The sequence below is a fragment of the Bombina bombina genome, chromosome 7, assembly GCF_027579735.1.
Source record: "Bombina bombina isolate aBomBom1 chromosome 7, aBomBom1.pri, whole genome shotgun sequence".
Classification (NCBI taxonomy): Eukaryota; Metazoa; Chordata; class Amphibia; order Anura; family Bombinatoridae; genus Bombina; species Bombina bombina.
Genome location: NC_069505.1, coordinates 371,121,309 through 371,137,358, shown reverse-complemented (window position 1 = coordinate 371,137,358; position 16,050 = coordinate 371,121,309). Strand labels below are relative to the sequence as shown.

Here is a 16,050-nt window from a genome sequence, read left to right as displayed (position 1 = left end):
TACCAGTAAAATAAATCCTAACCTAAGTTACAAATACACCTAACACTACACTATCAATACATTAATTAAATAAATTACCTACAATTAGCTAAACTAAAATACAATTAAATAAACTAATCTATAATACAAAAAACAAACACTAAATTACAGACAATAAAAAACAATTTACAAGAAGTTTAAACTAATTACACCTAATCTAAGCCCACTAATAAAATAAAAAAGCCCCCAAAATAATAAAATGCCCTACCCTATTCTAAATTAAAATGTAATCAGTTTTTTTACCAGTAAATAAAAATACAATACCCCCCCAACATTAAAACGGGCATTGCCCCAAAGTAATCAGCTCTTTTACCTGTAAATAAAAATACAATACCCCCCAACATTAAAACCCACCACCCACATACCCCTACTCTAGCCCACCCAAACCCCTCTTAAATAAACCTAACACTAACCCCCTGAAGATCTCCCTACCTTGAGTCGTCTACACTCAGCCGAGCCGAATTCTTCATCCAAGCGGAGCAAGAAGATGTCCTCCATCCGGTAGAAGTCTTCATCCAAGCGGGGTCTTCTATCTTCATCCATCCGGAGCGGAGCCATCTTACAGCCAGCCGACGCGGAGCCATCCTCTTCAACCGACGGACTAACGATGAATAACGGTTCCTTTACGGGACGTCATCCAAGATGGTGTCCCTCGAATACCGATTGGCTGATAGGATTCTATAAGCCAATCGAAATTAAGGTAAGAAAAATCTGATTGGCCAATTCAATCAGCCAGTCAGATTGAAGTTCAATCCGATTGGCTAATCCAATCATCCAATCGGATTGACCTCGCATTCTATTGGCTGTTCCCATCAGCCAATAGAATGCGAGGTCAATCCGATTGGCTGATTGGATCAGCCAATCGGATTGAACTTCAATCTGATTGGCTGATTGAATCAGCCAATCAGATATTTCTTACCTTAATTCCGATTGGCTGATAGAATCCTATCAGCCAATCGGAATTCGAGGGACGCCATCTTGGATGACGTCCCTTAAAGGAACCGTCATTCGTCGTTAGTCCGTCGGTTGAAGAGGATGGCTCCGCGTCGGCTGGCTGGAAGATGGCTTCACTCCGCTCCGGATGGATGAAGATAGAAGACCCCGCTTGGATGAAGACTTCTACCGGATGGAGGACCTCTTCTTGCCCCACTTGGATGAAGACTTCTACCGGATGGAGGACATCTTCTTGCTTCGTTTGGATGAAGACTTCTACCGGATGGAGGACATCTTCTTGCTCCGCTTGGATGAAGAATCCGGCTCAGCTGGGTGAAGACGATTCAAGGTAGGGAGATCTTCAGGGGGTTAGTGTTAGGTTTATTTAAGGGGGGTTTGGGTGGGTTAGAGTAGGGGTATGTGGGTGGTGGGTTTTAATGTTGAGGGGGTTGTATTTTTTTTTACAGGTAAAAGAGCTGATTACTTTGGGGCAATGCCCCGCAAAAGGCCCTTTTAAGGGCCGGTGAAAGAGCTGATTACTTTGTAATTTAGAATAGAGTAGGGCATTTTATTATTTTGGGGGGCTTTTTTTATTTTTTTAGGGGGCTTAGATTAGGTGTAATTAGTTTAAACTTCTTGTAAATTGTTTTTTATTGTCTGTAATTTAGTGTTTGTTTTTTGTATTATAGATTAGTTTATTTAATTGTATTTTAGTTTAGCTAATTGTAGTTCATTTATTTAATTAATTTATTGATAGTGTAGTGTTAGGTGTATTTGTAACTTAGGTTAGGATTTATTTTACAGGTAATTTTGAAATTATTTTAACTAGGTAGCTATTAAATAGTTAATAACTATTTAATAGCTATTGTACCCCTAGTTAAAATAAATACAAAGTTGCCTGTAAAATAAATATAAATCCTAAAATAGCTACAATGTAACCAATAGTTATATTGTAGCTATATTAGGGTTTATTTTATAGGTAAGTATTTATTTTTAAATAGGAAAAATGTATTTAATGATAGTAAATTTAGTTTGTTTTATTTAAATTATATTTAAGTTAGGGGGGTGTTAGGGTTAGGGTTAGACTTAGGTTTAGGGGTTAATAAATTTATTATAGTAGTGGCAACGTTGCGGGCGGGAGATTAGGGGTTAATATTTGTAGGTAGGTGGCGGCGATGTTAGGGAGGGTAGATTAGGGGTTAATACTATTTTTTAAAGTGTTTGCGAGGCGGGAGTGTGGCGGTTTAGGGGTTAATACATTTATTATAGTGGTGGCGAGGTCCAGTCGGCAGATTAGGGGTTAATAAGTGTAGGTAGGTGGCGGCGACGTTGGAGGGGGGCAGATTAGGGGTTAATAAATATGATGTAGGTGTCAGCGATGTTAGGGGCAGCAGATTAGGGGTTCATAGCTATAATGTAGGTGGTGGCGATATCCGGTCGGAAGATTAGGGGTTAAAAAATGTTATTATAGGGATGTGGGGGGGCCTCGGTTTAGGGGTTCATAGGTAGTTTATTGGTGTTAGTGTACTTTATAGCACAGTAGTTAAGAGCTTTATGTTCCCGTGTTAGCCCACGGTAGGAGTCTTGTCGGTAGAGGCTCTACCGCTCACTTCTTCCAAGACTCGAAATACCAGCGTTAGGCAAATCACATAGAAAAGATAGGATACACAATTGACATAAGGGGATCTCGGTAGCCTCGAGTCGCGGAAATAAAGTGAGTGGTAGACCCTTTCCTTCCTGACTCTAAATACCAGCGGGCAGTAAAAAGCAGCGTTAGGACCCCTTAACGCTGCTTTTGACAGCTAACGCCAAACTCTAAATCTAGGCGATTGTTTGCACTGTGTGTTAGTAGCTACAGATCACACAATCTAGTATGTAATGCTGGCTACTGTATCGCACCGGTTTAGCAGTGAATCAAGCTGTGCGTGTGGCGGGGGGCAGAGCCTAATGCGTTTTGCAACACCATTGGTTGCTTCGTCAGAGGTAGGGGCCGCCCCCTCCTATCTGATCTATATAGCGTGTCAGTGCTCATTTCAATTAGACTGGTGCCGCATCTGCCATATTTGTTGCTGGCAAATGCCCTTCCCTGCCATTTACAGTTTATTCTTTTTATGAACGAGCTGTTCCTTACTTATTTGTAGAGCTTTTGCTCAGAGATATTATTTGCAAGCTGCTTCTTACACTGCTTAGTCGTAAAATTCTCCATTTAAAACTGCACTCCTTTAAAATATCAAAATATAAATATACAACAACAGTTTTAAAATCGTTCCTGTTTGCAACATTAAAAAGTTTTATTAAACACATAGAAAACGTTTAACCAATAATTAAACACATAGATAAAGAGCTGTCCAGTAAGAGTTTAATATATAAAAAATGTATTACTTTTAAAATCCCCCTTCTTTCATCCTCCTCATTTAAGATACACTTATATATATATATATAAGCATGTAATATATGACTTAAATAATATTTTGAAGATTTTAGTTACTTACTAGATTGTGTGATCTGTAGCTACACGGTGCAAACTTTGCTTCTAACACTATCCAACAGCAGCAAAATAACGGAAAGACACTAAGGTATATTACTATATATACCTGTTTAATCCGTTCGTGCTGCTTAATTTGAATGGCCATTGACTGTGGCTTTTAACCCTTTTAATTGTTCTTGTAAGTGTACATGTATATATATTTATATTTGGACTTTAAGAAAGTGTGTTCTATTATACACAAACACGTAGCTTGAGAAATCATTGCCCTTATACACCCCTGGTGCTAACAAGTGGATTAACCCTCTAAGTTCATTTATCCTCATGTTTGGAGATAAACAGTCTGTCGATCAGCTGCAGAGGAACAGAGGGACCACAGTGGGGAGCTGATATAAGGAGAGCGGAAGGAGATATCAACTATAACAAAAGTGTCTTAGCTATACCTCTTACTGGATGAGTGGTTAATTATACTTGTGCTAAGTGAGTTCTTTGTTGTAAACAGGCTTCACTAGGTGTGCTTTCTTGTGCGCTTGTCCAAACCTCATTCTATTATATATATATACACATTCGCTAAAGAAAAAAATTCGGTTTAGTTTTCCTTTAAGGGGTTAATCTTTATTCATGACGTTATGGGGTTGATTTTCTAGATTTTAGAATCATCAAACAAGGAGAGACCCTGATTACTACTCTTTTCAACAAACCTACAGACAAGAATTCAATATTATACGCTTCAAGTTGCCATCCTCCAAGCCTAAAAAAGGCACTTCCTATTTCCCAATTTAAAAGGGTAGCCAGGAATAATACAAATAAAGAACGCAGAGACATACAGATATCTGAAATGGAAAGACTAGACTAGGATCCTTAAAACAAGCAAAGAAGCTGCAAGGGTCCCGCAACATGATCTTCTCTATGGTTTACAAACTTTTAGTGACTAGAAGTTTGTGTACTATTGCTCTGGAGTATTGCAGTTATACTCTGTCACACATGCACTATCCAGTAACAGCTTTGCTGATATCTCAACTTGCATAACGTCTCTATGGTTTGAAAGACTGAATTTTGGGGGCGGAGTCCGGAGTCCATGAGAGTAGTCGCATTATCTTGCTGCTCTGATCCTAACTATCCAATATACACTTATATCTACTGTTTTTAATAGAGTTGGATCCTCCCTGGACTCATATCTAACAGTTGGCGTAAGCCAAACCTATCCTCGGATGTTACTTTTTTGAATAAGTATCGGGGCTTTCTCTTGAATCTATATGAGTGGGGGCCATCTTTCCACCCTCGTGGCTGAGGATTTCTACAATTCTACCCGGACTGCCAAGCTATACTGAGGACTTTTACCACCTTCTAGACCCCCCGGTGGGTTCTCTCCGTAAACCTGTCGTTAAGGAGCAGTGCTACCTCATAAATCACTGCAATAAACGCATTGCAACTACTACGCAAGCTACCTTTAATTGTATTCACAGCCTGTGGAGATGGAAGAATATATTCTACAAGGGATCCGGGAGCTGCTAGCTTATCACCATGCTGCGCTAGAAGAATCTTTGCAAGCTGCATTTGGCTTTTCTAGCTCTCACGATGCATCTGTTCCCTTACCTGCATTTGCCAGCGGTACTGCCCATGTGAGATTGCCACAGCAACCGCCCGATGTTCTGCCTGTAAAGAGCGACTTGGTCACAAAGGGTGAGATTTTGGATGTGGGGGCTGCACTCCTGGAGTATACAGAGCCTCTAGGATTATTGCTACAACCAGGGGAAGTCATGCCTAACCGTACTTCAATCGGCCTCAAATTGAATGCTACCCTACTTGTGACACCCAGAAGCGAAACCCCATACCACCAAGTTAAATCTTTGCCTCCCACCTATGAACAGCTGAAGGGTTATGGGGTTTCTGCACCAACCTACACATCGCTTCTTCCCGAGCATGCCCTCACTGTTGTCGATGCCGAATTTCGCGATCTTTCTATCAGGCCACCTGATCTCAGTGTGGCCGCGATGAGCCTTGGCCTGTTTGGTCTGCTGCAGCACAGAACACACGGCACCTCCTGGGTTTTCTCCTGCATAGAGATGTCTCTTTTATTCTCTCTGCCGCAAACACTCAGAGGACTCTTCTGAAAAACTGGAGTGGGGTAAGACTGCATAATACCCTATCTTGGGAGTTCTCCCCAAACATCATCCCCCTCATTTAAAGGCTAAGGGGACTTTGAACATACCGGCTTCTAACTGTTCTAATAAACCATAATATGCTGGCATAGAGGTTTATCACTGTTGATTCTCCATTAGGTTTTTTTATAGACTTTTACTGAACTCGTTCTTATGCCATAACCATTGCTGAAAGCTCATATATAACTCTGTTTCAATGTTTAATAATGTTTGCAGTACTAATTATAAATTCATATATTCCCTACTGTACCCCCTTGCACTATAATTAACTTGTGTGTTTATAATAATCCTGTAAGCCTACCCCTCAACCCTTCGCACTTCCTCTTCTTTATTCTGTGCTGTCTGCGGCCGAGATAGTACAGCTAGATCATCCAATCCTGGAAGGTATTGTGTGGGTTTCTGGCTTCTTTATTGTTTAGTTTTTTGTGCACACGTACAGGTAAATTTATTTTTATAGAACGTCAGAACACAAGCAGGGGACCCCACTTTAGCCTTAACCTCTAGCTTATATCAGTTTTCCTTAGTTGAGATTAGGCATTAGGCTAATTTGAGTTATATGTCTCTCCCATGTCATCAGCCCCCACAGGGAAACTTTTAAATATCCCTACCTATACTGATTTTAACAATTATTGTTGGGCCCACCCCCTTTAGTCTGACCTTACATTCAGGTATTGTCTTATATTGGCTCCTACCCATATCTTAAGCTCCCCATAGGCTATATTTTGTCCATTATGTATCTCGGTAGCTTGCCATCATATAGCTATTATTACTATTTCTCTTGAATTATCGTATTTACTCTAGTTGTTCAATATTCTGTTAAAGGAAAAAATGAGGCTTGATAGGTGAGATCCATGAGTGGTCTCCTATATTCCAACGAGCCTTCCGCATATTTTATGTTTTATATGGGGTCCAAAAGTGGCCCCTTGTGTTCATTGTAAGGCTCAAAATATTGTATGGCATGTATATTTTATGTAATATTTTGCTATTGTATTGCAACTTTTACTTATGTTGGTCTTAATAAGCTTGTATGCCTTTTTTTTTTTCAAACCTCAATAAAAAAATTAAAAAAAAAAAAAAAAAAAAAAAAAGAAAAGACTGAATTTTACAACAACCTATACCATGGATAAAGAGGATATTGCAGGCACTCTGAGGAGCAACTGCAGCCTATTAACCACAGATAATGAATTACCTTTTAGGAATATGGCACCACCCAGGATTGGATACCGCAGGGCTAACTCACTCAGAGAACAGCTAATTAAAATGGATCCTAAAGGATGTTATAACAGCACAACCTGGTTAAAAACCAAGCCAGGTTGTTTTCGCTACTTGGGATGTACCACCTGTGGGGGTCTCACCACAGGAAATTCCTTCAGCCATCCATATTCCACAAGAAAATTCAAGATCAAACATAGGGTGACTTGCACCACAAAATTCGTAGTATACCTACTAAATTGTGTCTGCAGGATGTTTTACGTAGGCAAGACGGTGGATGATCTCAGGACAAGAATGGCCAACCACCGCTCAGCCATACAAGCAGCCCTGGATAATGGAACTTCTGACCAGCCTGTGACCAGGCATTTTGTTGAGGCAGGACACAAGGTAACAGATCTCAAATATATTATCATTGATCACATTCCTCCCCCCACTAGGGGTGGCAACAGGGCAAAAACCATTTTACAAAGGGAGGCCAGATGGATCTTCAATTTGGGAACTATGACCCCCAGGGGACTTAATGTACACCTGGACTGGCATTGTTGCCTGTAGGGCCCCTCCATCCATGTTGCCATAATCTATTATGTATGTCAATATAGAGTATATATAGGCTGAATGTGTTTCTGTAATCTGTAATTTATGCCTGTATTACCCCTGCTCCTGCTTTTTGAACATGTTATCGATGTTGCAATTTAGTAACATGTGTGCGCACTATAGATATTGTACATTTCTATCTAAGGTAATAGGTTTAGTACAGCGGGGCTTATATACACACCACAGACAAGGGGATTCCTATGTATACCAGTCGGTGCTTATTTTCCCTATTATAGTACTATACATTTATAAAATTGTGGACATCCACCACGAAAGAGATATTATTGATTGGCACATCTGTATGATTGGGTATCTTATTTTTATTATTATTATTATCGGTTATTTGTAGAGTGCCAACAGATTCCGCAGCGCTATTAACAAAGGCGGAGTACAAAAAAACAGTTATAGGGATCAAATGGGTAGAGGGCCCTGTCAAGAGTTGCACTGTTGTAGTCAGCTCTGGAGAAGGTGATCAACAAACAGCTGGACTCTTAAGCTTACATGCTAGGGGGGTTCAGGGGATAGCAATGGAGGAGAGGAACTGATATAAAGAAAGGTTAGCGTAGGTTGTATGCATCCCTGAACAGTAGAGTCTTTAGGGAGCACTTGAAGCTTTTAAAACTAGAAGAGAGTCTTGTGGAGCGATGCAGATAGTTCCACAAGATGGGAGCCAGTCTGGAGAAGTCCTGTAAATGGAGTGTGATGAGGTGACAAGAGAAGAGGAGAGTAGGAGGTCGTGAGCAGAGCGAAGGGGACGGGAGGGAGAGTATCTGGAGACAAGATCTGAGCTATAGGGGGGAGCAGTGCAGTTGATGGCTTTGTATATCAGAGTGAGAATTTTGTGTTTGATCCTAGAGGCAAGAGGAAGCCAGTGAAGAGATTGGCAGAGAGGTGCAGCAGATGAAGAGCGACTTGTAAGGAAGATGAGTCTGGCAGAGGCATTCATTAAGGATTGTAAAGGAGCTAGGCGGTAGGTGGGGAGACCAGAGAGGACAGGGTTGCAGTAATCGAGGCGGGAGAGGATGAGAGAGTGGATTAAAATCTTAGTTGTGTCTTGTGTAAGGAAGTGTCTAATTTTAGAGATGTTTTTAAGCTGAAAGTGGCAGGCTTTAGCCAAAGACTGAATGTGAGGAGTGAATGAAAGTCAAATGTGACCCCGAGACATCGGACATGCGGGGTAGGGGTAATGATGGAGTTGTCGACAGTTATAGAGAGATTGGGGGTGGAGAGGTTTGAAGAAGGGGGGAAAATAAGGAGCTCAGTTTTGGAGAGATTTAGCTTGAGGTAGTGAGAGGACATCCAGTTGGAGATGTGAGAAAGACAGTTAGTGACACGGGTTAGCAAGGAAGGAGAAAGGTCTGGTGCAAAGAAGTAGATTTGGGTGTCGTCGGCATACAAATTATATTGTAAACCATGGGACCTTATTAGGGAACCTAGTGATGACGTGTAGATTGAGAAGAGAAGGGGACCGAGGACAGAGCCTTGCGGTACTCCGAAAGAAAGTGGTGACGGGGCAGAGGAAGCCACAGAGAAGGCTACACTAAAGGTACGGTTTGACAGGTAGGAAGAGAGCCACGAGAGGGCTGTGTCACATATGCCGAAGGATTGGAGGGCTTGGAGCAAGAGAGGGTGGTCAACAGTGTCAAAGGCTGCGGACAGATCAAGGAGAATAAGCAGAGAGAAGTGGCCTTTTGATTTTGCTGTAATTAGGTCGTTGGTAACCTTAACAATTGCTATTTCTGTGGAGTGATGGGGACGAAATCCAGATTGCAATGGGTCAAGGCGGGAGTTTATAGTAAGGAAATGGGATAGGCGTGCATAAGCTAGTTTTTCGAGAAGCTTTGATGCAAGAGGGAGGAAAGAAATAGGGCGGTAGTTGGATGGGGAGGTAGGATCAAGGGACGTTTTTTGAGGATAGGTGTGACCAGTGCATTTTTCAGCGATGAGGGAAATATACCGGTGCTGAAGGAGAGGTTAAAAGTGTGTGTGAGTATAGGGGTAAGGGTGGCAGAGAGGGAGGGGAGTAGCTGTGAGGGGATAGGGTCAAGGGGACAGGTAGTGAGATGAGAGCGCAGTATAAGTGCTGAAACTTCTTCCTCAGTAACGGGGAGAATGAGCTAAGTTTAAGGTTATGTGGGTTGTGGTTGATTGAGAGCATTTGAGGGGGTGAGAGAATGGAATTATGTTGAGAGCTGATTTCATTTCTGATGGAGTTGATTTTGTTATTGAAGTGGTTGGCAAAGTCTTGAGCTGACAGAGAAGTTGTATTAGGAGGGGGGGAGGGCAGAGAAGAGTATTGAAAGTGGAGAACAAACATTTTAATTTTGAAGAAAGATTAGAGATAAGAGTAGAGAAGTAGTGTTGCTTATGGAAATTAAGGGCAGAGTAGTAGGAGTTCAAGATAAATTTGTAGTGTTGAAAATCAGCTGAACTCCTAGATTTTCTCCAGTGCCGCTCAGCAGTACGGGAACATCTGCGTAGGTATCGTGTCAGAGGAGTATGCCAGGGCTGAGGATGAGTGTTTGATTTCCGAGCTATGGTAAGAGGGGCGAGATTGTCAAGGACAATTGGTCAGGGCATGAAAAGGAGGAGAAGGATGAGAGGAGAGGTTTGAGGGAATTAGAAAGCTGTTATTGATCTAATGACGTAATGCTTCTGTGAAGTTTGGTGTGAGGAGTAGAAGGAGGGAGAGTTGTAGGGATGATATGTTGCAAGTAAGCAGATGGTGGTCAGAAAGAGGAAAGGGGGAGTTTGTGAAGTTTGAGAGGGTGCATTGATAGCTAAAGATCAGATCAAGGGAGTGACCATCTTTGTGAGTGGGAGAATCAGTCCATTGTGACAAACCAAAAGAGGAAGTGAGTTGCAGAAGTTGTTTTGCAGAGGAGGCAGTGGCATTGTCAAGAGGGATGTTGAAGTCACCAAGAATGAGGGAAGGGGTGTCCGAGGAAAGGAAATAAGGTAGCCATGCAGCCAAGTGATCTAGAAATTGAGTTGAGGAGCCAGGAGGACGGTATATGACTACGACAAGTATAGAAAGAGGAGAGAATAAGCGAATCATGTGGGTTTCGAATGAGGAAAATGTGAGGGAAGAGATGGGATGTATTTGTTGAAAGGTGCAATGAGAGGAAAGTAAAATACCTACACCACCTCCTTGTCTATTACCAGACCTAGGAGTGTGGCTGAAGTGGAGACCCCTATGCAGTGGATGCTGTGTCTAGGGGAGAGAGCCAGGTTTCTGTTAGGGCCAGAAGGTTGAGGGAGTGGGAGATAAAGAGGTCATGTATAGAAGTGAGTTTGTTGCAAACAGAGCGAGAGTTCCAAAGTGCACAAGTGAAAGGGGAAGTGGCTTTTGATGCAAGAGGAATGTGAGTAAGGTTGTCAGAGTTTTGTTTTTTGAGTCTGTTGGATGGTATACATGGATGTGCACGGCTAGGCAGTTGTTGGGGACCAGGATATGACCCAGTATATTCACTGCATATTTTGTAATATAGCTGTGTGCACATTCTTTAACTCCTAGAATGCTCCCAACAGTACAAATACTATGATCACCCTAGCTGTGATGCTAACTGTGATGCTGGTTGCATATATCATCCCTACTTTTCCCTACTTAACTTGGCTACATCTGATCAAATATGACACTATTCAGACCAATGTATATACTGGTAGTTATACTTAAGATTTAATTCATTTGCGGATTATTTTATCACTCTACCTATGTAAGTACTGAATATTGCACTAGGGTATTGTCCTAACATTGTCAGATTAATGATATATATCTACATTGTATTTCATGTATGCCGTTCAGTATAACTCTGTAATAATTGGCTATATCACTAGTCACTCTGCTCATCTAACTAATACATGTTGTATTAACATTGCCAGATTAGTGATGCATTATATATTCTGTTCAATATGATTCTGTAATAACTGGCTATACCATTACGCTTGAATACTTTGTTTTTAATACACACACAGCACTCATGACTTAGCGTCCAGTTGCCATGGTGATGTGCATGACGTCAGGGTCATGTGACGCCATGCCACTTCCGGGTTGCGGCCGAGAACGCCGGGTATCGGTGATAGATGTGTGTGTAAGTTTGTGTTATTTGTTATGCTTATTTTGAGAACGGGGGAGACCCCGAAACGTCAATTAAAGACATTGATATTTGGATACCAGACCCTGTGATTGACTCCTTCTTCAATTGCTTTGTATTTACCCTGGAGTGCACCCAGGGCAACGTGGGCAACTTGTGCCTTGTATGTTTACCAGGAGTGCTACTACCTCTACTTGCAACACACACACACAAATATATATATATATATATATATATATATATACACATACATATATAATGCATACAAATATAGTACATACATATATATATATATATATATATATATATATATATTTAAATTAAAAGTAGAAAAGATAAGAAGGCCCATATTTATCAAGCTCCATAACCCTGTAAGCCTGCTCTGAGCAGGCGGACAGGAATCGCCGGAAATCAACCCGATCGAGTATGATCGGGTTGATTGACACCTCCCTGCTGGCGGCCGATTGGCTGCGAGTCAGCAGGGGGCGGCGTTGAGAACAAGCAGCTCTTGTGAGCTGCTGGTGCAATGTGAAATGCGGAGAGCGTATTGCTCTCCGCATTTAGTGAGGTCTTGCGGACCTGATCGGCACTGTCGGATCAGGTCCGCAAGACCTTTGATAAATAGGGGCCGAAGAGTTTAAGTAGTAGGCAGAATGAGGGAAATAGAGGGGGAAATGGGGAAAAAAGACAGTCTTATCCAGCACAAACTATTTTCCAACAATTAATATTACACTTAAAGGATTAAATCTGAGACAGTAATACTAACAGCCAGTTGTATGCAATAATAAACTTCTATTTAATGCTACATGCATGCACACAATTACAGAAACAGCAGCAGTTTTCAAAATAAATGTTACAACAAGGGACCCCTTGATAATTGCAACCTACATATTTGCAAACAATCGGCTAGATTACGAGTTTTGCGTTATGAGCGGCTCGGTACTAACTTGCAAGTTATTTCCACTGCTCACCTCCCTATAGCGCCACTATTACAGGTTTTCATAAACCCGGCGTTAGCAGGCAATTTTGCAGCGTTGAGCAAAATTGAGCTCCATACCGCACTCAAATACCAGCTTGAGCTGGTTTTACGTGCTCGTGCATGATTTCCTCATAGACATCAATAGGGAGAGCCGGCTAAAAAAAAAGCCTAACACCTGCAATAATGGAGCGTAAAGCTCGGTATCGCAGCCCTATTGATTCCTATGGGGAAACAAAATTTATGTTTACACATAACACCCGAGTCTAAACACCCCTAATCTGCTGCCCCTGACATCGCCGACACCTACATTACACTTATTAACCCCTAATCTGCCGCCCCTGACATCACCAACACCTACATTACACTTATTAACCCCTAATCTGCCGCCCCGACATCGCCGCCACCTACCTACATTTATTAACCCCTAATCTGCCGCCCCCAATGTCTTCGCTACCTACCTACACTTTTTAACCGCTAATCTTCCACCCCCAACGTCGCCGCCACTATACTAAAGTTATTAACCCCTAAACCTAACCCTAAGTCTAACCCTAACACTAACCATGCAAATAACTAATTAAATTACTAAGCCCCCTAACCTAACACCCCCTAAATTAACCCCAATTACCTAAAATTAAAAAATACTAAATTACAAGTAGGGTGTTATTTTTTTCCACTTTTTACTCTCCATTGACTTCTATGGGGGACCACGTTAACGCTATCGCTATATTCAAATTTTGTTTTTTGTGTGCATCTGGTTAGCGTGGGAGCGATAACGTTTTAATTTTAACTTGTAATACAATCGCTACATGATACGCTCAAAAAGCGTAAATCTAGCAGAGTAAGCACGTGAGCAAGAGCGTTAAATACCATTTCACTTGTAATCTTTCCTTATATGTTTTATTAGGAAATCTGTACATTAAAAGACCACAACTTCTGAAAAAATATTATTACTTACCCTCTACAGCATCTACGTTGATGGTATGTTCAGCTAAAATAATATGAAGAGTTAATTAAAATTAAATAGAAAAAAAAGTCAGATTGCAAATCATATATTTTATATTCCATATTTATGACTATTACTTTTTTGTTACGTACACACAAGTCGTGACAAGTAAATGGTATTGTGGTTACTATAATTAGAAAGATGGCTAAAAACATTTTTTTATCATTGTATTAACATCTTTTCATTAATACTATTCTTATATTTCATTTTTTTTAAGTTTTTTAGACATTTGTTCAGAGTGGTCTTTTTTCATTAATACATTTTTAGAGTAAATATATAATTGTATTTTTTTCTTTCTTTATTTAAAACAATTTGACATTTGCCGGGTAGACGTGATTCGCTGTAGCGAATCATATCCGCTCGGCATCGCTATCAGCATACGCTGTTAGCATTTAACATTGCACAAGCATTTCTTGTGAAATACTTGTGCAATTCCGCCCCCTGCACATTCGCTGCCAATCCCAGTAAGCTTAAAGAGACACCAAAATGTTATTTCATGATTTGGATAGAACATAAAATTTTAAACAACTTTTCAATTTTCTTCTATTATTTATTATTATTATCGGTTATTTGTAGAGTGTCAACAGATTCCGCAGCGCTATAAACATAGGCGGTATACAAAGTAACATTTGTTAGGGATTAAATGGGTAGAGGACCCTGATGAGATTTGCCCTGTTGCAGTCAGCTCTTATAAAGGTGATCTGCAAACAGTTGGGCTCTTAAGCTTGCATGCTAAGGGAGTTTGTGGCGGATAGTAATGGAAGAGAGGAACTGGTATTAGGAAAGGTTAGTGTAGGCTGTATGCATCCCTGAACAGTAAAGTCTTTAAGGAGTGCTTGAAGCTTTTAAAACTAGGGGGGGGAGTCTTGTGGAGCGAGGCAGAGAGTTCCACAAGATGGTAGCCAGCCTGGAGAAGTACTGTAAATGGGAATGTGAGGAAGTAACAAGAGAGGAGGAGTGTAGGAGGTCGTGAGCAGAGCGAAGGGGACGGGACAGAGAGTATATGGAGACAAGGTCTGAGATCAGGGATAGGCAAGGTGTCTGTACACGGACACTGGTGCCCGTGACTGACCCTTGCAGTGTCTGCCACCCATTTTGCAGATGGGAGGGAGGAGTTGGACACTGGACAGATGAATGCTGGTCCTCACTCCTCCTTGACCCAAGCGGTTCCACGCTTAGTAGCGGGAAAGTGAGGGAAGAAGCAATCTGCCTGCAGTCAACTAATCGTGAGTCGTGACCCATCCTAATTCCTTGATCTGTGCGGCAGCGTGGTGCTGGTGTCTGTGTGTAGAAGACCGCTGCCTACTCTGACAATCCTTACGTAACCAAGTAAATAACCAACCATGATGATCATGCAATTAACATCAAGGTGGGTGGCTTTGGTCAGGAGTTGCAGACTCTCAATATAACCAAAAAAAATTAAAAGGTAATACCACAAGCAGTCTTTATATAAATGTTATTTTAAACTTGTTTGACTAGATGATTAATTTGTACTTGTGGAACTAGACCAGGGGTGTCCAATGTGCAGCCCATTTGACAGCAAAGTGTCGCTCTCCTGACTTATAGAAACATAGAATATGTTGGCAGATAGGAACCATTCGGCCTATGTAGTCTGCCCAATTTTCTGAATACTTTCATTAGTTCCTGGCCTTATATTTTATCTAGCATAACCTTATGCCTATCCAATGCATGTTTAAACTACTTCACTGTCTCTACCACTTCTGGTGAATGGTAATCCACCATGTATCCACTACCCTCTATGTAAAAAGAGTGTTTTTGATGTTTTTAATTTGAAATGTACCTTGGTGTCCTTCCCTAACATCTGTACGATAGAAAATGTCCACCACAGCCTTGGTCCGTGCCTATCCCTGTCTGAGATATAGGGGGGAGCAGTGCAGTTGAGGGCCTTGTATGTCAGAGTCAGAATTTTGTGTTTAATTCTGGAGGCAAGACAAACCCAGTGAAGGGATTGGCAGAGAGGTGCAGCAGATGAAGAGCGACGTGTAAGGAAGATGAGCCTGGCAGAGGCATTCATTATGGATTGTAAAAGAGCTAGGCGGCAGCTAGGGAGACCAGAGAGGACAGAGTTGGAGTAGTCGAAGTGGGAAAGTATGAGAGAGTGGATTAAAATCTTAGTTGTGTCTTGTGTAAGGAAATGTCTAATTTTAGAGATGTATTTAAGGTGGAAGTGGCAGGATTTAGCTAAGGACTGAATGTGAGCAGGGAAAGAAAGATCTGAGTCAAATGTGACCCCCAAAACATCGGGCACGTGGGGTAGGGGTAATGGAGTTGTCTAAAGTTATAGAGAGATGGGGGGTTGGAGATTTTAGAAGAAGGAGGGAAAATAAGGAGCTCAGTTTTAGAGAGATTTAGCTTAAAGTAGTGAGAGGACATCCAGGAAGAGATGTTAGAAAGATAGTTAGTGACAAATTTAGTGACAAATTCAAATTTGCTTCATTATCTTGTTATCTTTTGCTAGAGGAACAGCATTGCACTACTGGTATCTAGCTGAATACATCTAGTTAGCCAATCACAAGAGACAAGTGTGT

The 16,050-nt window shown here is 41.3% G+C and overlaps 1 protein-coding gene across 1 annotated transcript in view; it reads right to left on the bottom strand.

Moving 5' to 3' along the window:
• LOC128666463 (uncharacterized) overlaps nucleotides 1-16,050 on the bottom strand; it is a 263,279-nt gene that overhangs the window by 136,586 nt on the left and 110,643 nt on the right. The window contains exon 11 of the mRNA XM_053721074.1: nucleotides 13,454-13,486. Within this exon, the coding sequence (XP_053577049.1) occupies nucleotides 13,454-13,486 (33 nt within the window). The remainder of the gene's footprint in view (nucleotides 1-13,453; nucleotides 13,487-16,050) is intronic.